The sequence below is a fragment of the Heterocephalus glaber genome, unplaced genomic scaffold, assembly GCF_053883595.1.
Source record: "Heterocephalus glaber isolate CG9 unplaced genomic scaffold, H.glaber_assembly_v1.0 deba00001813, whole genome shotgun sequence".
NCBI classification, from domain to species: domain Eukaryota; kingdom Metazoa; phylum Chordata; class Mammalia; order Rodentia; family Bathyergidae; genus Heterocephalus; species Heterocephalus glaber.
In genome coordinates, this window is record NW_028258484.1 from 1,949,599 (window position 1) to 1,972,436 (window position 22,838).

Sequence of the window (22,838 nt, forward strand, 5' to 3'; positions counted from 1 at the left end):
TGAGTGAAGTAAAAGAGACAAAATGCCTAGAGCTTGGTAAGCATGGTCGGGGGTGGGATGGCAGAGGAGCAGAAGATGAGGCTGAAGAAAAATTGACAAGATCAAACTCAGGTTTTAAAAATGTGGATTTGGGGCAATGAATTTGGGTAGACATTTCTCCAGAGAAGATGCACAAATAGCCAGTAAGTGCTTGAAAATGTGCTCAAATATTATTTGTTATTAGGGAAATGCAAGTCAAAACCACAGTGAGATAGCACCCACAAGGGTGACTGTCATGAGGAAGACAAGTTCTATAACAGTTGTTGGAAGGATGTGGAGAATTGAAACTCTCATATGTTGTGGGTGGGAATGCAAAATGAAGTAGGCTCTGTGCAGAAGACTTCAGCAAACTTTCGGTCAACACATGAAACAGAATTACCCTGTAAGCCAGCGATTCCAGTAAATACCCACAGAAACAAAAACATATCCTCACAAAAACTTGTACACAAGAGTTCGTAGCAGTGCTAGTTATACTAACCAAAAGGTGGAAGTAACTCCAGATTCTATTGACAGATGAAAAGATAAACAAAATGTGGTATATCCATACAGAGGAATATTATTCATTTATACAAAGGAATGAAGAATTCATGCTACAATATAATTCATGCTTACAAAATGGGTAAATGTTGTGATATATGAAATATATCTCAATAAAACTTCAAAAAATCAATTTGCTCAAATTGTTGATACATTTAAAAATATGGATAAGTAGAATAATCTTATTGGATGAAAGAACTCAGATGATATAAAGAGGTACATATTCTATGTTTCCATTTATATAAAATTCTAGAAAATACAACCTAATCTGTAGTGATAGAAGACAAATTGGTGGTTGCTTGGGGCCAGGATTGGGGAGGAGGAGGGAGGGGTATATGGGAGAAATCACAAAGGGATTACATTCAAGCTGTGAGTGTATCTTGATTGTGGTGATCTCTGCTTCGTGGGTGTATACGTGTGCCATGACTTACACTATTTAATGTGTATAGTTTATTGAATGTCAGTTATACCTCAGTAAAGCTGTTTAAAGATAACCAGTCTGAGCCACACATGATGGCATGGTGGCATGCACCTGTGGTCCAAGTTACGTGGGAGGCTGAGGCAGGAGGATTACTTAAAAGTCCAGAGCTCCAGGTCATTTTGGGAAACATAGTGAGAGCCTGTCTCAAAATTAAATAAATAAAAGTCAGTCTAGTCACAGGGCAGAGAATGGTATGGAAGGACCAGACTTGGAAGTTGAGGAACCAGTAGGTAGTTGTAGAAGCTCAGAGGTGGGTGACACCATGGAGAGAAGTTGGTGGAACTGAAAAGACCAGGTGATGGATGTAATTTTGGGGGCAGAAGGTAGGAAAAAAGGGTGACTTTTAGTTTTTTGTTTGTTTGTTTGTTTGAGTGTATGCTATTATATAACATATGTTAATGTGTTTAACTGAAGGAAGACCAGGGAAGGGACAGATCCTAGGATTTGGGGAAATCCAATGTTCACTTTGGAACCACAGAGTTTGAGATGGGCCAAGTGTCCAAAAGGAGCTATTTATTTATTTTTCATTACTAAAATTCTTTTATTGCTACATTTTAGGTATACAACACATTTATGTTTCTCATTGGGAACTTGTACCTTTACATGATACATCTTGGTTCTTATTTTTTCCCCATTCCTAGCCCTCCTTTCACACCTTCCATCCTTCCCTATTTACAAAGACTTTATTTCCATTTTTTTCCATTTCTCATCATTTTTCCTTTCCCTTCTTTCCTTTCCCCTGCCCCTCCCACTACCCCTACCCCTAATGACATTCATCATTGGAAATTTGCACCTTTACATAGTCTCTCTTGGTTCTTATTTTTCACCCTTGCCCAGCCCTCCCTTCAACCCCTCCAGTCCTCCCTATTTACAAAGATTTTGTTTCCATTTTTCCATTTTCTGATATTAATTCCATTACCTTCTTTCCTTTTCCCTACCCCTCCCACTTCCCCTTCCCCTTTGCCCTTTTTCTTCCTATTTCACATTATCTATTATATGTTTTAGTCATTATTTACACTTTCAGTTTCTCACACTAGAGAAACTATTTGTTATCTATACATGTGTGTCCTATTTATTTCACTTAAGAGTATCGCCTCAATGTGCATCTATTTAGCAATAGATGTCTCTAATTTCTCATTTTTTATGGTTGAGTAGTACTCCATTTTATTTAAAACCCCCACATTTTCTTTATCCAGTCTCCAGTTGATGGGCATTTGGGCTGTTTCCAAGTTTTAGCTATTAAAAATTGTGCTGCTATGAACATGGGTGCACATATATCACTGTGGTATGATTCTTTTAATTCTTTGGGGAAGATACCCAGCAGGGGAATAGCTGGGTCACATGGGACTTCCAGTCCTAGTTCTTTGAGGTATCTCCATACTGATTTCCACAGTGGTTGCACCAGTCTACACTCCCACCAGCAGTGGAGCAGTGTTCCTCTTTCCCCGTAGCCCTGCCAGCATTTGTTACTGATTGATTTCATGATAACAGCCATTCTTTCTGGAGTGAGGTGGAATCTCAGCGTTGTTTTCATTTATATCTCTCAAATGACCAGTGATGTTGAACATTTTTTCATATATTTACTTGCTATTTCTACTTCTTTGTGTGAGAAATGTCTGTTCATTTCAGATGCCCATTTTCGGATTGGGTCTTTAAATTTGGGAGGACTGATTTTTTTAAGTCCTTCATAGATTCGAGATAGTAGACCTTTGTCTGAGGAACAGCAGGTGAAGATTTTTTCCCACATTGTGGGTTGTCTCTTGATACTGCTGGTGGTTTCTCTTGCTGTGCAGAAGCTTTTTAGTAAGAAGAGATCCCACTTGTTGATTGTGTGTGCTAGTTCACAGGCAACTGAGGTTTTGTTCATAAAGTCTTTTCCTACACCAATGTCTTCAAGAGTTCTACCTAACCTCTGTTCCAGCCGGTTCAGCGTTTTTGTTTTAATATTTAGATCTTTAATCCATTTCAATTTTAGTTTAGTGCATGGTGAGAGATATAGGTCTAGTTTTAGTCTTTGGCAAGTTGAAACCCAAATTCTCCAGCACCATTTATTAAAGAGGCTATCTTTCCTCCAGTGAGGGTGTTTGGCTCTTTTATCGAAGATGAGATGGCTGAGTGTGTCTGGCATTGTTTCTGCATCTTCTAATCTGTTCCACTGGTCCTCAGGTCTGTTTCTTTGCCAGTATCATGCTGTTTTTATCATAGTAGCTTTTAAGTATAGTTTCAAGTTGGGGATTGTGATACCCCCTACCTTGTCTTTATTGCCTAGTACTGCTTTTGCTATTTTGGGTCTCTTCTTGTTCCAAATGAATTTTTGGATTGTTTTCTCCAGGCCTGTGAAGTATGCTGCTGGGATCTCAACTGGAAATGCATTGAATCTATATAGCAGTTTTGGAAGTATAGCCATTTCCACTATGTTGATCCTTTCTACCCAGGAGCAGGGGATGTCTTTCCATTTTCTGATATCATCTTCAATCTCTCTTTTCAGAGTGCCATAGTTTTCAGAGAAGAAGTCTTTGATTTCTTTTGTTAGGTTGATTCCTAGGTATTTCAGTTTTTTGGATGCTATTGTGAAAGGAATTGTTTTCCGTGTTTCTCTGTCAGTGAGTCTGTTATTCGTGTAGAGGAAAGCTATTGATTTTTGTGTGTTGACCTTGTATCCAGCTACTTGACTTAATTTGGTTATTAAGTCTAGAAGACTTTTGGTGGAGTTCTTGGGGTCTTCTATATTCAGTATCATGTCATCTGCAAATAATGACAATTTGACTTCTTCATTTCCTACCTTTATTCCTTTCATTTCTTTCTCTTGTCTAATTGGTGTGGCTTATGTTTCCAAAACTATATTGAACAAGAGTGGTGATAGTTGACATCCTTGTCTTGTTCTTGATTTTAGTATGAAAGATTTCAGTTTTTGACCATTTAGTATGATACTGGCTGTTGGTTTTTCATAGATGGCTTTTATCAGATTGAGGTAGAGACCATCTATTCCAGTTTTTTGTAGGGTTTTAATCATCAATGCGTGTTGGATTTTGTCAAATGCTTTTTCTGCGTCTATGGAGATAATCATATGGTTTTAGTCCTTGGCTCTATTGATATAGTGTATTACATTGATTGATTTGCGTATGTCAAAAGAAGCTTTTTAAAGGCCATGAAGGATTTATATTTGGTTCTAGGGAGAGATTGGGAGGTGTCTATACATAGATGGCATTAAAGCCTTAGGCTGGAAGATGTCACCTGAATGGGGAGTACAGAATGAGCACCAGCCCTGAGAGGCTAGGAGGGGACAGGACCTCGGGAGACCAGGCTGGGCAGCTGGTGAGGAGCAAGTGTGGCAGAATGACAGAGAGAACAGACATGGCCATAGGGTCAAATACTGATAAGAAGGGTAACAGTGCCTAGGTGTGCTGTGCACATGGTGTTCCAGGGTCCTTGATGACAATGAGTAATTTCTTTGGAGTGGGTTTGTTATGGTTTAGATCTATAATGTCTCCCAAAGGCCCATATGTTCAGGTTGGGCTTTGGAAAGTAACTGTATCATGGGGATGCTGAAACTCATCAGTGAGTTAATCTACTGATGAATCCATAGGTAAATGTGCTGTTGGGAGGTGGATCCAGGTTGGAAGAGGCAAGTCACTAGGGACATGACTTGGAAGAACGTATCTCTCACCTAGCTCCTCCTTTCTTTCTCTTCTTCCTGGCTTCTGTGACATGAGCAGCTTTCCTTTGTCCAAGCCCCTTTACCATGCCCTTCTTGCCTTGGAGCCAGCCAAGCATATACTGAAAATGTGAGCCAAAATAAACTCCTCCTTTGAGTTGTGGGTATCTGGTATTGAGTTTCAGTGACAAGGAAAGTGACTAAGTCAGGAGAGGACCAACTCCAAGTGGGAGCTGTTTGAGGAAGGGACAGATGGTGAGAAATGGAGTCCACAGAAAAGGCAGTTGTGAAATATGTGGTGCTGTGGAGGGAGCAGGGGTATGAGTGATAATGAGGGAGCATGCAGGCCACAGTTTTGTGTTATGAAGATAGCTGCTAACTTATAGTTCTGTTGATGATTTTTTTTAAATTCTGGGATTAAATTTTTAAAAACTGAGCTACATCTCCAGTTCTTTTTCTATTTTTTTATTTCGAGGCAGTGTCTCACTAAGGTACCAAATTGCCCAGTCTGGGCTCAAACTTGTGATCAATCTTCCTCAGACTCTCAGAATCCCAGAATTATAGGTGTGTGCTACCATGCCCAGCTTCAAAGCAGTAATTTTAAAACTTCCCCAAAAGAAATGTGGCACTAGTGACTGAACCTACAGCCTTCACAGTGAACTACAATACCAGCCCTTTTTTTTTTCTTTTTTTTTTTTGCCCATTTTTTATATTTCACTTTGAGACAGGGTCTTGCTAAGTGACTAAGTAGCCCATGCTGGACTAGAACTTGTGATCCTCCTGCTTCAGCCTTCCAGAGTCTGGGATTTACAGGCATGCACCACTGTGTCAGGCTTCTTCTGATGATTTTTGCCTTGTTGATGGTGTGAAAGTTATAGCCATTCATGGAAACCATATTCTGATCTTCAGTAGGATAGGTGTAATACTTTTGTACTTATGACATTTTCAACATTCAATGGGTCTATCAGGATGTAACCTCACCAGTCCAGGAGTATCTATAAGGAATTTTTAAGATAGGAGATAACAGGACATGTTTGAATGAGGAGTCACTGAGGAGAAGTAGAGGGGAAATTTTTGCAGGGAAAAATCCTCATAAAGATGAGAGCAAATAGGTGCAGATTGGGGTGAGGGGAGAGGCAGATGGAGGCTGAACAAGAGGAAAGATGGGTGCTGTGGCATGGGAGAAGAACGTAAGGCAGTGGATGTGATATGTGAGGAGAAATGTGAGAAGCATGGGGGTCTCCTGGTGAGAAGAGTGAGGCCCAAGGAAGGCATGTTCTGACTATTGGGGGCCCTGCAGGGAGCACCTCCAGAGCCCTGGAGAGTATCCTGCTGGGTAGCCACAAGGCCTTGGCTTGCGACCACACAGTGAAGCTGGTCTGAAGTTTATGTGATTTTTTTTTTTTTTTTGTCTCCAGTAGCTGCTTGGGTGCAGGTGGGAGAAGCTGGACAGTGGGTTCTTTCAGAGCCTGGCAAAACAGCCCTCCATGGACCAAGAGATACACAAACAGTAATCGTAGAGATGGACCAGAGTGTGGCTGGTGGAGAGGGAATGTGCAAAACTGGTACACCTCAGCCCTTGTCTCTCAAGGAATCTGAAGAATTCAGCGCAGGGAGTTAGAATGTTTGTCATGGGTGGAGGCTAGGGAGGCCAGGCTCCATATAGTGATGGGAGGAGAGGTTTTGGGGGTGGGGGGAAGGGAATGAGTGGTGTTTGGAGGTAAGGAGGGATAGGAACTGAGAGATCATGTGTTGTATTTGCATGTACGCACATGTTTGTACATATGTGCAAAGTCAGTAGGATGTTGAAGAGCAGAGGAGGAGAGAATAGTATTGAGCCGGGGAATGGGGGGTGGGAGGGACAATAACTGGCCAGTGGTAGATGACCACAGCAAGGAAGGGTCAAAGGCCATTCCCTGTAGAGGCAGAGCTGAGAACAACCATTGGGCAATGGCTGAGTTTTGGGGGGACATAGCAGGTACAAGGGCACAGCCAAGTTGGCTGCAGGAATGCATAAGCTGGAAAGACTTCAGGTAATGAAAGGGCATAGGCAGCACCCCAGGGTCTGGCAGGTTCACACAAGACTCTAGAGACTAATTTGCCAGAGAGGGTTGGGAAAACACATCTTCTGCAGCTCGATTTGATGAGTCAGAAGGAGCTGGTGCTGGAGGTGAACTCCAGCTTTTGCGGATGTTTGGGGCTAGATGGCTCTAATGGTGATGGCTCCAGGGCCCTTCAGGTTGTGTGGAGAAGCAGGTACCTGAGAAGCCCTTCTGGGTCAGGGCCAGCTCGCCTGTGGATTTGGCTTGGAACCCTGACTGTGGGAAGGGTGTAGTGTACCCCACACAGAGCCTGCACCTATTTAAGGGGCATGCACTGCTCAGTGCAGGAGATCTAGGCTCTTCCTCTGTTTGGCCTGAGGCCAGAGCATTTGCACAAGGTACTGGAATTCTTGATATAGATTTTGATTTCTTTCCTTTCTCCTTTGTATTGCATGGGACCTCAGATCTCTCTCAAGTAACTCTAGGATCTGTATCCTTTTCTTCTCTTTTTTTTTTTTGAGTGGGGATGGAACCCAAGGCCTTGTATGTACTAAGTGTGCACTCTACCACTGAGCCATACCCCCAGCCCTCTGCATCCTTTTATTTTATTTTATTTATTTTGGTTTTTTGAGACAGGGTCTTGCTGTGTAGTTCAGGCTGGCCTTGAAGTCACTATATAGCCCAGGTTGGCCTTGAACTTGCGGCAGTCCTGCCTCAGCCTCCTGAGTGCTGAGATTACAGGCATGTGCCACCACACCCAGCTCTCTGCATCCTTTTAATGCTGGACTTGTTTCTAAATGCTTCTTTCTCTTTATTCCAATTTTCCCTGTTCCAATATCAGAGAGGGTATCTGAGCCCTGCTAACCTTTTAGATCTGGCCCTGAAAAAATTGCCAGGAGTTCTCTGTGCTTTCCAAGGCCGTTGAGTGGAGCAGAAATTCAACATCTCTAGTGTGGAGATACACAGAACAGTGGGTTTCCCATAACAGATGTGACGCTCAGATGCTGACAGGGCTCAATCCGAAAGGGTGGGGAGGTGATGGGAAGATAGCATGGTGATGGCCACAGGGATGCAGGCTCACTGTCCTTTCTCTTCTTGGCAGCACTGACGTGTTCATCTGCACAAGTCCCATCAAGATGTTCAAGTACTGTCCCTATGAGAAGGTAAGGTATGCATCTTGCTCTGGAAAGCCCCTACCCTGAGAGGTGTAGACAAAGGCTGACCGCTCAACTCACCTGATAGGAAGGTGCAGACTCATAGTGCCAGGTCCTCGGCCCTTGCTCCTTGGCTCTGTGCCAGTGGTTCCTGCTCCCTAAGACTTTCTCCAGCATTATTCTCAGGCCCCATCCCCTGTTCTTAATGGGACCTCATTATGGTAACATGGACTTGATGGGATGAGTACCCATCAACATTTTGGGGCAGTGTCATTTTTCAGATGTACCTGTCCCTGAGCAGGCTTATGGCAGAAGTAAGGAAGAGAGAACCATGTCTGATGAGGGGCTGGAGGCTCTTGGACATCTTTATATGAAAAGCCTGATGAAGTAGAAGTGGTTAAAGTTCATTTTGCTACATATTCTCTCTTTTGTCCTTATTTAAAAGAAAGAGAAAAAAATAAAAAAAAAGAAAAGAAAGAGAATGACATGAGATGGAGATTTTTTTAGAATTTGGGAAGCTGCGGTTTCCAAACCTAGAAGATAACTCTTGTTGCCAGGAAGAGGGCACTTGGCAGGGGGATTCAGAGCCTGGCTCTTGCCCAAGGTTTCTGAGCAGCTGCTCCACAGCCCAGAAGGCTAGATTTCCAGCCCAGGGCTCTGCTGCTCGGGGCTCCCAACCCTCAGGCATGAGTTCTGAGCATCTCCACCTTCCTCCCCTCACTCCAGCCCCATGTCAGGAGCTGCAGTTACATGTTCAGCCAATGCTAAGTGCTTTTGCTGTACCTAACTCTGGCACTATGCCAATTCTCGGTGCCTATGTCCTCATGACATCCCATCCCATCGTTACCTTTGAATTCCTCAGGAGCATGAAGTTAGTTAAGGCCAAGGAAGTGAAGTGTCTGGGCCACAGTTTGTGGGTGTGGTATGAGCAGTAAAGGCTGGGCCTACTCTTTCTAGTAAAGCAGTGATCTCCAAATGAGGCCCTCCATGGTCAGCCTCCCTCAGAGACTCAATAGAAATCAATATTTTTCAGCCCCACAGCAGACCTTGTGAATCAGAAACTCTGGTAGTGGCGGTATGATCTTGACCAGCCTTCCAGGTGACTCTGATGGAGCCCTAGGCTTGAGAACGGGTAGGGAATAGGAAGACTGCTTGCACTGATTTGCACTGAGTGGTGAAGTGGCTGTTCAGTGTCCCTTGGTAGCCTTGGGGAATTGGTTGTAGGACTCCCCCTAGTCAGATGCTCAAGTCTGGTCATATTCTTTAAATCATCTCTAGATAACTTATACTACCTACCATAATGTGAATGGTATGTGAATAGCTATTACACTGTATTGTTTAGGGAGCAGTAAACAAGAAAAAAAGGGTGTACATGTTTACCACATACGCAATTATTTTTCCTGAATATGTCTTCTCTGTGGTTGGTTGAATTCATGGATATGACAGGATATGGAATTCGTGGATATGAAAGGATATTTACTGGTATAAGGTTGCTAAGGTGGTCATTCACCCATTCCTGTGGATTTATACATTGTCTTTGTGCTGATCCACACCCCTCCCCCAGCCTCAGTGAGAACTCCAGCCTGACATGCCTATCCCAGGGCAGTGGTGTGCCTGTGTGTCTTTCCCTCTTTCATGGCGAACATGGAACTGTCTACCCTCCTTGGCCAGTATGCCAGTAAGGCCAGTGTCCTCTGTATTCTGTTTCTAAATCTGACACTCATCTGTATCTTTCTTCCTGTTGCCACCAGCTCATCATTTCTTCCCAGAACTCTTTTTTTTTTTTTTTTTTCTGGTACCAGGGATCAAACTTGGGTCCTTGTGCTTGTGCAGCAGGTGGCGAAACCACTGAGCTAAATCCCTGCCCCCATCTTCCCAGAACTCTTAATATTGCCCCTAAACTGCTGGCTCATTTTAATCCCACACAGAGCCAATGAGGCATTTTGCAAGGCACATAGTATCAACCCTGTCTTAATGGCTTCCTTTTAAAAGTCTGTTTAGAGACTCCCTTCAGGTCTGCCTGCCTCTCTTCATCCATTGTGGTCCCCACCTTCTATTTCTTGAGCCACCCTATGCTTCAGACATCCTCCTCCCCTGCTGTTGCACTCAGACATCTTTCCCACATTTCCTGACACAGTCTCTGAAGTGTATTCTTTCTCTGTCTTGTTATATCTAGTCGTCTTATTTCCTGTATGACACTCAGCACCATTTGGAATGGCTCTGTGTGTCTCTCTCTGGCTTGTCACTCGTCTCCTGCCAGGCTGAGGTCCTTAAGGGTAATGACTGTCACAGTCGTGCTGGTTGTAGACCTCCAGTGTCCAGGGCAGGGCCAGCCCCCTACTTCTGGGACTCAGCATTTGGTATTGGATGGAGAGACTCATTGATCAGCTGAGAGCTTGCAAACACCTTTGTGTAAGCATGCTTGCCACTTACTAAATGTCTCTAATGTGCCAAACACTGTCCTTCTATTACTACTTCCAAGCTTTACAGTGGCTCCCTGTAAAACAGGAATACCCTTCTAATTGGCAAGATGGAGAAGCTGAAACTCAGAGAGGTGAGACAGCTCATCTTCTGGATCTAATGATTACATAGCCAACATGCCTTGGTTCCTATCTGCCTGTCCCTGAGCTCACCTTCAACTGCTGTCTCCTCCTGCAGGCCGCTCACACTCTCTGGGGAGGACATGGAGCCAGTACACCTTTTGGAGGAATGGGTGTCAGTCAGGACTCTCTAGCACACCAAGAGCTTTAACCTAACAAAACTAGAGTCTATTAGAAGGATGTTGGTTTGCTCAGAGAAGGGAAATAAGAAGCAGGCCTGAGATGGCGGGGCAGTCTGTCTAGTGAAGATGGTTCTAAGACACTGGAGTGGCATTGTCATCCATCCTGGGGTTTCATTGCTCCAAGAGTCACAGTCTAGAAGAGAGACACTCTTAAATAATGCTTATAATTTCTCCCACAAGACTGTGTAATCCATGGGCTGAGCGCAGCCCCACACTTAGGGTACCAGGGCTGTACCCAGGTGGAGCTGCTGGCTTCTGTCTTCTGGGATTATGAGTCTTTAGCAGTGAAACCCCAGGAAGGAGATGAGGACTGATTGTCCTATAAGACTGCTGCTGATGGAAGAAGAGGTGACCATATCAGAAGATGTGTAACCTTATCAGAAAATGATAGATGTCCTGACCACAAAAAATGAAAGGAAAAAGCAACAAAAACCCTCACATACATTCCTGCCACCTAGAGAAAGGAACACTTAAGGTTTTGATGTCTCTTTTTAGTTTTACTTTGATTTCTATTAAATATAATACATATATATGTTTGTTTTGTTTTGTTTTTTGATACCAGGGATTGAACTCAGGACCTTGTGCTTGCGAGGCAGGCGGTGAATCCACTGAGCTAAATCTCTGGCCCTATAATACATATATTTTTAAAAATCTTATGTCTTAATACATTTTTCTGCTTAATATTAGATTTTTTGTCACTCAACACTATTCTTCAAAAATATGATTGTTCAAAACTGAAGATGTCTTGTAAATAGATCTTTGTCTTATTATGATCTTAGGGTAAATTCCAATAAATAGGATTAGTGTGCCACATGAGGAAAGGTAGGAGTCTGGTATATGTTACACCAAAGGTTATGTCCATTTTCATTGCACCAGCAGTGAGCACAGTCCACACCTCCTACCTGCCCAGGCTGAGCCTTGTCAGGTCAGCTGGTAGAGGAAGAGGGACACTGGACACAGACATGAAGCAGGGAGAATGTGTAGCGTTCTGAGGACATCCTGGGTAGATTTTTTTGGCCAGCGGCTACAGGAACTGGCTAGAAAGTGGGGAAAGGCCAGGCTGAGCATGGTAACTTAACCATGCCCCAACCATCTGAAATGAAGGTAGCTCCTGCCCATACCCATCTACCACCCTGGCCTGCCTACTACCTCTGACCACCACCCCTACTCTACTTGCCATCTGGCTTGCCATCCTACCAACCACCCTTCCCTGCCCACTATAGGTAGACACTTCTATTTTGGCTGACTGTGGCCAAGGAAGTAGGTGTCACTGGTTTCTCTGTACTGCCCCTGGGGCTGGTATTGAAGGGTAGGGGTTTGGTGTAGGACATGAACGCATGTTGCCTTCATGGTACCCCTGTCTGTGCACAGACCTCAGACCACGCTTGTAGGTCCACTTTCTGCTGTGTCCACTGGACTGAGATCACCGCGGGAATCCTAAGTGGAAATCCTTTTCCACAAGTGATCTTCTCTGAGAACCTAGTCAAAAGAAAGGAACTTGGTAGCCTTGATCTCACTCTATTACACACCAAAGTCAGAAATGGGCTACATCCAGGTTACCAGAACCTTCCTTCCTCCTGGTGCATGCTGACATTTAAACTCAGACCTCTGGATAGCAACAAACTTGTACTGGCTTAGCAGTATATAGGCAGGGGCCTTTTCCCTTTGATGATCCCACTAACTTTCCTAATAGCTCTACAGAGTAGGGACTCTTTATTTTACAGATGGGAAAAATGAGTCATAGAGAGGTAAAGGTGTTTGCCCAAGGGTAGCAGCAGAAAGGCAGAGTCAAATGCCAGAGCCCATAGTCTGCTCCCCTGTGCCACAACACTCCTCTTCTCAAGCTCCACCAGACTGGAATTTGAGTAGCATGATTTTTGCTTTTTCTCTCAGAGATTTTTAAAAATCCATGGCAAGTTCTTCATGCAGAGGCATGACATTGTAGCCTGACTTTTTCTGGTTCCATAAGGGGAGTAATCACATGCCACATTAAGCGAGATACTGGAGTGTGAAGTCAAGCGTGTTCTTGTGATTTGAAGGCTGCTTTCTGGATGACATGTTGGTGGAGTCTACTTTAGTTGTTTTGTTTTTCCTCACTGATTTTCCATTTATTTATTTTTCTTCCCCAGTACTGTGGTTGGAACCCAGGGATGCTCTATCACTGAGGCTATTTTATTTATTTTGAGACACTCTTGCTATGTAGTCCAGGCTGCCCTCAAACTCACAAACTCTTTCCTCAGTCTCCCAAATGCTAGAATTACAGGTGTGTACCACCACACCCAGCCCTCCCAGCCCTCTTTTGATTTTTTATTTTGAGACAAGGTCATGCTAATTTGCCAAGGCTGGCCTCGAACTTTCAATCCTCTTTCCTCAGCCCCCAGGGTAGCTGGGATTACAAGCATATGCCACCATGCCCAGTTGATTTTCTACTTCTAAAAGTCACGCTTTAAGTTAAAAATTTCTGTTCTATAAATTTCCATTTGTCAAAAGACACTAGAGAAATGAAATTATTTTACCTTCTCAAGAGGAAGAAAAAGGCAGCTCTTCATAGGTCTTCTTCTTTTTTTTTAGGGGCTTAAATGTCAGTGATCACAAAAACTTCTGGTTTTTCTTCATTATAGACTTGCATTGCTGAATATGTTATTGCTGTGACTTCTGTTCCTTGAGGATGCTTGGAAAGTGAAAATTCTTCTCCCCACCCAGTGGAACATAATTTGAAATTTCTTTGATCAGTATTAAGTACTTTCACTTCCAGGGGTATGAAGAATTCATCAGCGCTGAACTTATAAAGCCATTCATCCAAAAAGTGAAACAGAAGAGATTGCAAGTCATTTCCTTGGGCTTCTGCTTCTACTGTCTGGAGGGCCTTCACAGTCCCAGTGTCTGTTATGCAAACATGGCCATGGCACATTTCTCAAACGCCTCCTCCAGAGTCTCTCTCCACGCATGTAACATTCGTACTTCTGAATGACTGGAGGATACTTGGCCTTGATTGCTTTCTGGTCCTCAGTTAAATTGTAATCTCTAACATCTTCCTTTTCCTGCTCCATGATTTCCGAACTCTACTTTAGTTTTAACAATAAATGTTTGGTAGAGCGCTTGCCTAGGAGACCCTGACTTGGATTCCCAGAAACACACACACACACGCACACACACACACACACACACACACACACACACACACACACACACACATGCACGCACGCACCAAAGGAAGGAAGGAAGGAAGATAATTAATTAAATTTCTTTGTACATTTTACTCTACATTGTCCAGTTACTCCCAGTATGTGGACCTCTGATCCACTTATGTTAAAAGGCCCAATGCTTTCTTCTGCCATGTAAAGAAACCATAGGTTCTTTTAGGAATGGTGTGTGAGCCACATGGCTGCCACCCAGTAGCCTTCCCATGGAGCTCACGGTGTGTTTTTGGTTCACACCAGTTGTCTTAGTCCATTTTCTGTTCCTGTAACAAAATACTGGGGACCGAGTATTTTATGTAAGTAGAGGTTTATTTTGGTTCATCGTTCCAGAGGCTGCAAAGCCCAAGATCAAGTTTCTGGCATCTGGTTATCGTCTGGTGAGAGCCTTTTGTGGCTTCAACTCAGGGAGGAAAGCAAAATGGCAAACAGGTTCCTGGTGAAGAGGCAGAACATGAAGGATGGCCTCCATTTATACAACCCATTCTCAGGGTAACTAATCCAGGCCCATGAGAGCAAGAACTCCTTGATTCCTGCAAGAGGCTTTACTGTATTCATGAGCCTTCTACCCTTGTGAGCCAGACACCTCCCAACGTTGCTACACCAAGGAGTTAAGCCCCTGTGTGAATAGTAGTGGGGACAAACCATATTCAAGCCACAGCACCAGTATTTATTTTTTATTTATTTATTTATTTTTGTATTAAATTCTTTTATTGGTACATTGTAGGTATACAACACAATTACATTTCTCATTGGGAATTGTACCTTTACATAATGCATCTTGGTTCTTATTTTTTCCCCATTCCTAGCCCTCCCTTCACGCCCTCCACCCTTCCCTATTTACAAAGACTTTATTTCCATTTTTTCCATTTCTCATCTTTTTTTCCTTTCCCTTCTTTCCTTTTCCCTGCCCCTGCCCCTCCCACTACCCCTACCCCTTTGGACCTTTTCTTCCTATTTTACATTATCGATTATTCATTCTAATCATTGGTACATTTTAGGTATACAACATAATGACATTCATCATTGGAAATTTGCACCTTTACATAGTCTCTCTTGGTTCTTATTTTTCACCCTTGCCCAGCCATCCCTTCAACCCCTCCAGTCCTCCCTATTTACAAAGATTTTGTTCCTATTTTTCCATTTTCTCATATTAATCCCATTCCCTTCTATCCTTTCCCCTAGCCCTCCCACTTCCTTCCCCTTTGCCCCTTTTCTTCCTATTTCACATGACCTATTATACATTTAGTCCTTATTTACACTTACAGTTTCTCACACCAGAGAAACTATTCTGTATTTACACATGTGTGTCCTATTTATTTCACTTAAGAGTACTGCCTCAATGTGCATCCACTTAGCTATAAATGTCTCTAATTTCTCATTTTTTATGGCTGAGTAGTACTCCATTTTATTAAAAAACCACATTTTCTTTATCCAGTCTCCAGTTGATGGGCATTTGGGCTGTTTCCAAGTTTTAGCTATTACAAACTGCGCTGCTATGAACATGGGTGCACATATATCACTGTGGTATGATTCTTTTAATTCTTTGGGGAAGATCCCCAGCAGGGGAATAGCAGGGTCAGATGGGACTTCCAGTCCTAGCTCTTTGAGGTATCTCCATACTGATTTTCACAGTGGTTGCACCAGTCTACACTCCCACCAGCAGTGGAGCAGGGTTTCTCTTTCCCCACAGCCCCGCCAGCATTTGTTATTGGTTGATTTCATGATAGCAGCCATTCTTTCTGGAGTGAAGTGGCATCTCAGCGTTGTTTTCATTTGCATCTCTTGAATGACCAGTGATGCTGAGCATTTTTTCATGTATTTATTTGCTATTTCTACTTCTTTGTGTGAGAAATGTCTGTTCATTTCAGATGCCCATTTTTGGATTGGGTCTTTAAATTTGGGAGGTCTGATCTTTTTAAGTTCTTTATAGATTCAAGATAGTAGACCTTTGTCTGAGGAAGAGCAGGTGAAGATTTTTTCCCACATTGTGGGTTGTCTCTTCACACTGCTGGTGGTTTCTCTTGCTGTGCAGAAGCTTTTTAATAAGAAGAGATCCCACTTGTTGATTATTTGTGCTAGTTCACGGGCAACTGAGGTTTTGTTCATAAAATCTTTTCCCACACCAATGTCTTCAAGAGTTCTACCTAACCTCTGTTCCAACTGGTTCAGCATTTCTATTTTAATATTTAGATCTTTAATCCATTTTGATTTTAGTTTAGTGCATGGTGAGAGATACAGGTCTAGTTTTAATCTTTGGCAAGCTGAAGCCCAATTTTTCCAGCACCATTTATTAAAGAGGCTATCTTTCCTCCAGTGAGGGTGTTTGGCTCCTTTGTCGAAGATGAGATGGCTGAGTGTGTCTGGTGTTGTTTCTGCATCTTCTAATCTGTTCCACTGGTCCTCAAGTCTGTTTCTTTGCCAGTACCATGCTGTTTTTATCACAGTAGCTTTGTAGTAGAGTTGCAGGTTGGGGATTGTGATACCCCCTGCCATGTCTCTGTTACCTAGAATTGCTTTTGCTATTCTGGGTCTCTTCTTGTTCCAAATGAATTTTTGGATTGTTTTCTCGCGGTCTATGAAGTATGCTGCTGGGATCTCAATTGGAATTGCATTAAATCTATACAGCAGTTTTGGAAGTATGGCCATTTTCACTATATTAATCCTTCCTACCCAGGAGCAGGGGATGTCTGTCCATTTTCTGATATCATCTTTTCAGAGTGCCATAGATTTCAGAGAAGAGGTCTTTGATTTCTTTCGTTAGGATGATTCCTAGGTATTTCAGTCTTTTGGATTCTATTGTGAAAGGAATTATTTGCCCTATTTCTCTCTCAGTGAGTCTGTCATTCGTGTAGAGGAAAGCTATTTATTTTTGTGTGTTGACCTTGTAACCAGCTACTTGACTGAATTTGGTTCTTAAGTCTAGAAGACTTTTGGTGGAGTTCTTGGGGTCTTCTATATAGAATATCATGTCATCTGCAAATAATGACAATTTGACTTCTTCATTACCTATTTTTATTCCTTTTATTTCTTTCTCTTGCCTAATTGCTGTGGCTAATGTTTCCAGAACTATATTGAACAAGAGTGGTGATAGTGGACATCCTTGTCTTGTTCCTGATTTGAGTGTGAAGGATTTCAGTTTTTGACCATTTAGTATGATATTGGCTGCTGGTTTTTCATAGATGGCTTCTATCAGTTTGAGGTAGAGACCATCTATTCCAATTTTTTGTAGGGTTTTTATCATAAATGCATGTTGGATTTTGTCAAATGCTTTTTCTGCACGTATGGAGATGATCATATGGTTTTGTCCTTGGCTCTATTGATATAATGTATTACACTGATTGATTTGTGTATGTTGAACCATCCCTGCATCCCTGGGATGAATCCCACTTGATCAGGGTGTATGATCTTCTTGATGATCTTCTGCATTCTGTTTGCCACTATCTTATTAAGAATTTTTGCATCTATGTTCATTAGTGAGATTGGCCTATAGTTCTCTTTTTCAGTTGGGTCTTTCTGTGCTTTGGGGATCAAGGTGATGCTTGCTTCCAGGAATGAATTTGGGAGTATTGCTTCCCTTTCAATTTCATTGAAGAGTTTAAACAGTAGTGGCAGCAGTTCCTCTCTAAATGTCTTGTAGAATTCAGCAGTGAAGCCATCAGGGCCTGGGCTTTTCTTAGTTGATAAGTTTTTAATTACATTTTCAATTTCATTGGTTGATATTGGGTTGTTCAGAATTTTTAGGTCTTCTTCGTTCAACTTTGGTAATTCATATGGATCTAGGAATCTGTCCATTTCTTCTGTGTTGTCCATCTTATTGGCGTATAGGTTCTGGAAGTAGGTATTGATGATCCTCTGTATTCCTGCTGGGTCTGTTGTCATTTCACCCTTTTCATTCCTAATTGCATGGATTTGGGCCTTTTCTTTCCTTTTTCTGAAAAGGTTGACTAAAGGTTTATCAATTTTGTTGATTCTTTCGAAGAACCAACTCTTGGCTTCATTGATTTTTTGTATCGTTCTCTTAGTCTCCATTGCATTGATTTCTCCTCTGATCTTTATAATTTCCTCCTTTGTATGAGCTTTGGGGTTGTCCTGCTCTTCTTTTTCTAAAAGCTTGAGGTTCAGCATCAGGTTGTTTAATTGGGCTCGTTCTGTTTTCCTAATATGCGTATTCACTGCTATGAATTTCCCTCGTAAGACAGCTTTCATTGTGTCCCATAGATTCCGATATGTTGTATTGTCATTGTCATTTAATTGAAGGAACTGTCTGATTTCTTCTTTAATTTCCTCTGTGACCCATTGGTTATTCAGAAGTGTGTTGTTCAATTTCCACGTGTTTATGAAATTTTTTGAGTTTCTTTTGCTATGGATCTCCAATTTCATCGCACTATGGTCTGATAATATACAGGGGATAACTTCAATTCCTTTGGACTTACTTAAACATGTTCTGTGTGTGAGTATGTGGTCTATTTTTGAGAATGACCCATGTGCAGCTGAGAAGAATGTGTATTCTAATTTTGTGGGGTGGAAGATTCTGTAAACATCTGTTAAGTTCATTTGTTCAAGAGTTCGATTGAGTTCCAGTGTTTCATTACTTATTTTTAGTCTAGTTGATCTATCTATTTGTGACAGTGGGGTGTTGAGGTCCCCCACTACAATTGTATTAGTGCATATATGACTTTTCATGTCCCTTAGTATTTGTTTTATATATTTGGGCTCACTAGTGTTCTGTGCATAAATATTTATGATTGTCATCTGTTCCTCTTGGATTGTTCCCTTTACAAGGATGTAGTGTCCTTCTTCGTCTCTCTTAATCAGTGTTGGTTTGAAATCTACTTGATCTGCCAAGAGGATAGCTACTCCTGCTTTTTTTCGGGTTCCTGTCGCATGCAGTATTGTTTTCCACCTTTTAACTTTCAGTCTATGAGTTTCCTTTTGAATGAAGTGTGTTTCTTGTATGCAGCATATTGTTGGATTTTGCTTCTTGACCCATTCTGCCAGTCTATTTCTTTTGATTGGTGAATTGAGACCATTAACATTCATGGTTATAACTGAAACGTATTGACTTGTCATTGCCATGACTTTTTCTTTTTGTTGGGTTCTCCCTTTCCATTTAATTTCTTGTCGTGCCAGATGTGTACATTCTGCTTTGCTTCCTGGGGTTGTGATTCTCAACGTCTGTTCCTGGGATATTGTGTAAAATTCTTTGGAGTGCTGGTTTGGTATTCACGAAGTTCCTAAGGTGCTCTTTGTCATGAAAGTATCTTATTTCTCCATCCATTTTGAAAGATAGTTTTGCAGGGTACATCAATCTGGGTTGGAGGCTGTTTTCTTTTAGGGCTTAGAATATGTCACTCCAAGCTCTTCTTGCCTTGATGGTTTGTGTTGAGAAGTCTGCTGTGATTCTGATGGGCTTTCCTTTGTATGTGATTTGTTTCTTTTCTCTGACTGCTTGGAGAACTTTGTTCTTCTGTTGTGTTTCTGGAATCTTAACAATTATATGCCTATGTGTAGATTTTTTTTTTTTGATCAAGGCTATTTGGAGTCCTATATGCCTCACTTATCTGTATGTCAAGCTCTTTTCCCCTGCTTGGGAAGTTTTCTGCCATTATTTCTGTGAAGAGATTTTTTATGTCATCTCCACTCTCTCCTGTTTCTTCATTGAGCCCAATCAGTGTTATGTTATTCTTCTTTGCATCATCTAGCAGCTGCTGGATTGATTTCTCATGTTCCCTTATAATTTTGAAGGAATTTTTCTTTTTCTGGTCACTAATTGCAATCTTATCTTCTCTATCTGAAATTCTGTCCTCACATTGGCTCATTCTGCTGTGTAGACTTTCAGTGGAGTTTTTCATGTCCTGGAAATCTATTTGCATCTGTTTTATGGATTCCATTTGTTTCCTATGTTGGGATTCCATCATGTTCCTGAGCTCCTCTCTAGATTTATTAATCATGTCTTGCACTAGGGGCACAATTTCTCCTGTTATCTGAGAAATTATTTCTGATTTCATTTTTTTCCAGATCCCCTTTTGTTGCCAGTTCAGTGGGTCCAGGTGGTTGAGTATCAGAGTGTTCCATCTCATTTCCCTTTGGGTTGCTGTAGGTGATCTGGAAGTCTGGTTTTGAGACTTATTTACGTGTTTTCTCGTTTCGATTGGGGCAGAGGGCTGTTAGTGCCTGGACAGATTACCTCCTCTGAGCTGGGTGAGGTGGGCCAGGAGCCGCGAGCCGCGGTAGGGATGGTGACCCAAAAGCCCTTTCCTGTGGTCTGGGAGCAGCGGAAGGGATGGTGGCCGGGAAGCCCCTTCCTCTGGACCAGGAGCAGTGGGATAGTGGCTCAGAAGCCCCTCCCTCTGGGCCAGGAGTGGTGGGAGGGATGGTGGCTTGGACGCCCCTTCCTCTGGGCCAGGAGCAGCGGGACAGAAGGTGGCCCAGAAGCCCTTTCCTCTGGGCTGGGAGCAACCGGAGGGATGGTGACCAAGAAGCCCCTTCCTCTGGGCCAGGAGCAGCAGGACAGAAGGTGGCCCAAAAGCCCTTTCCTCTGGGCTGGGAGCAGCCGGAGGGATGGTGACCGGGAAGCCCCTTCCTCTGGACCAGGAGCAGTGGGACGACGGCTCAGAAGCCCCTACCTCTGGGCGGGGAACAGTGGGACTCAGTACCTTGGTCTGGTGGTCTGGTGTCCTGTGCGTCTTTGTAGTGTGGAACCAGGTGGCTGCCTGTCTGCAGCGGGGTGATTCGATGTCTTCCGGGTGACTCAGGACCTCAGTAGGGCGTGCACAGACCTGCCTATCTGCAGTGGGCTGATTCGGCCTGTTCTGTGCGACTCAGGACCTCGGTAGGGAATGGGCAGACCTGCCTGTCTGCAGCGGGGTGATTAGGCTTCTTCCGCATGACCACTAGTATTTATTTTTTCAATTGACTGTTCATGCAGTTAGGTGTGAAGTTTCTTTGGGGGTGATGGAAACATTCTGTAGCTAGCATATAACATTGTGAATACTATATATTACAAATCATGGAATTGTAAACTATAAATGGCTGAATTTTGTAGTATATGAATTATATCTAAAAGTTACTATAAAGGTAGAATAAAAGTAAATCACTTTTTCTGATATAAGAGATTGAATTGCAAGGATAAACACATGGATTCTTAATTATTGCTAGAGATTTTAATAGCCCTTTCCTAGTAGCTGGTAGAAAAAGAAGACAACAAATTAGTTAGGTTATAGAAGCTTTGAACAGCACCCAACATTCTCCAGTTCAGCCAAAATGACATCTGTGGAACGTGCTGCAACTGAATACAGTGATAGGGAACCTTTATGCAGACAGGCCATATCTTGTTATGATGAGTATATTAAAACTACTGAATTATACACTTTTAAGTGGGTAGATTTTATGGCAAGTAAATTACACCTCAAAAGAAAATGGGGTGTACAGATGGTTCAAGTTTCTAATATCAACCCTGCTCCTCTGCTTAAGGCTAGTCATTTTATCACCCTGACAGGGATTGTGGATCGATGTGTTGACACCTTGTAAGGGCCCTGGGTCAAGCCATCTATCCTGAAAAGCTCTGGGGTTTGTGGTGTTGTCTTTCAAATTGTCCTCCCACCCCAAAAAAGCCTGCCTTAGGGTCTGTGTACCTGCAATGACCATGTCTATCTTGGAGAGTCTAGTTCTGAGCTTTGGGTCTGGTCCTGAGTCTAGGAGCCACGTGCCTTGTGGAGTACCAGGAGCTGGATGGGCAGCTGTCCCAGCTGTCTGTCCCATCCATTCCTCTGCTCTTCCCTGGCACCATCCTCTCCAGTATCTTTCCATCTTTATGATTGCTGGGCTCTTGACGCATGGACTTTCTGCCAACAGCCCTGGGCCTTGGAGAGAGGGCCTGGCCTGTAAGTCCCATGTTATGGCTTGTGTTTAGATGTCCCCCCAAAGCCTCATGTGCTTTTCAGAGGTGGCTGGATCTAGAGTGTGTGATGCTGGCATTAAGTGTGTGATGCTGGGATCAAGGGTGTGTGATTACTAAATTAGTCCACTGATTTGTTTAGTATAATTCTGGGAGTAGATAATGAGAAGGCCCTCTCTGGGTGTGAGTGCTACCCATTCTAAGGACATGTAGCCTGGATGGATATAAAGGGACAGAAAGAAGGTAGGCTGGCTAACTTTACATTTTGTTGGGCTGAACTATTTTGTTTGATTGGTTTATTTTGTGAGGATTGAACCCAGGACCTTCACACTGAGCTACATCTCCATCTCTTTTTCTTTTTCTTTTCTTTTTTGTTGTGAGGCAGAGTCTTGCTAAATTGCCCAGGTTGGGCTTGAACTTGCAATCTTTCTGCATCATCCTCCCAAGTAGGTGGGATTACAGGTGTGTGGCACCACACCTGGCTAGCTAAATTGTTTTATCCTTAGTGTTTTCAGGAACCAAAATGATAGGTCCACAGTGAGCAACACTTCTGAGAGCACAGCAGCTAATAGCCTGATGGTCCTGTTCCAGTCTTGCCCTGCACTTAAGGCATCCCTCTGAGGCAAACCTGGCTGATGGTACAACACCACCCCTATTTGGATAGTGCATTTGTGACATCAGTGAACCTTCCTTGTCATGTGTCATCCTGTACCATCCAGGTCTTAGGGCACACTGCTGGTGTTGCATACACTGTGGGGTTGACAGCTGGGGAGGTCTTACAGGTGTGAAGTAGAAGGGCATGTTGGAATCTCTGTACCTTCTATTCAATTTATCTGTGAACCTAAAACTGCTTTGAAAAATAGGATAAGAGCTTGGGATGATGCTCAATGGGAGTCTGTGGGCTGAGCATGTACAAGGTCCTGGGTTCAATCCTTAGCACCAAAGTTTTTTTAAAAACATATATACATGCTGGGCGTGGTGGCACATGCCTGTAATTCCAGCCACTCAGGAGGACTCTCAAGACCTTGTCTTTAAAATAAAAAGGGCTGGT

The 22,838-nt window shown here is 42.8% G+C and overlaps 1 protein-coding gene and 1 pseudogene across 6 annotated transcripts in view; one reads left to right on the forward strand and one right to left on the reverse strand.

Moving 5' to 3' along the window:
* Positions 1-22,838, forward strand: part of Nt5m (5',3'-nucleotidase, mitochondrial) — a 66,978-nt gene that overhangs the window by 18,772 nt on the left and 25,368 nt on the right. For all 6 annotated transcript variants that reach the window (XR_015448356.1, XM_087203931.1, XM_087203932.1 and 3 more), the window contains exon 3: positions 7,857-7,917. Coding sequence is in view for 5 of the 6 variants with exons in the window: in XM_087203931.1 (XP_087060057.1) it covers positions 7,857-7,917 (61 nt within the window). In the remaining variant the exon portion in view is untranslated. The remainder of the gene's footprint in view (positions 1-7,856; positions 7,918-22,838) is intronic.
* On the reverse strand, positions 13,257-13,984 carry LOC101708192 (tRNA-splicing ligase-activating factor archease pseudogene; annotated as a pseudogene).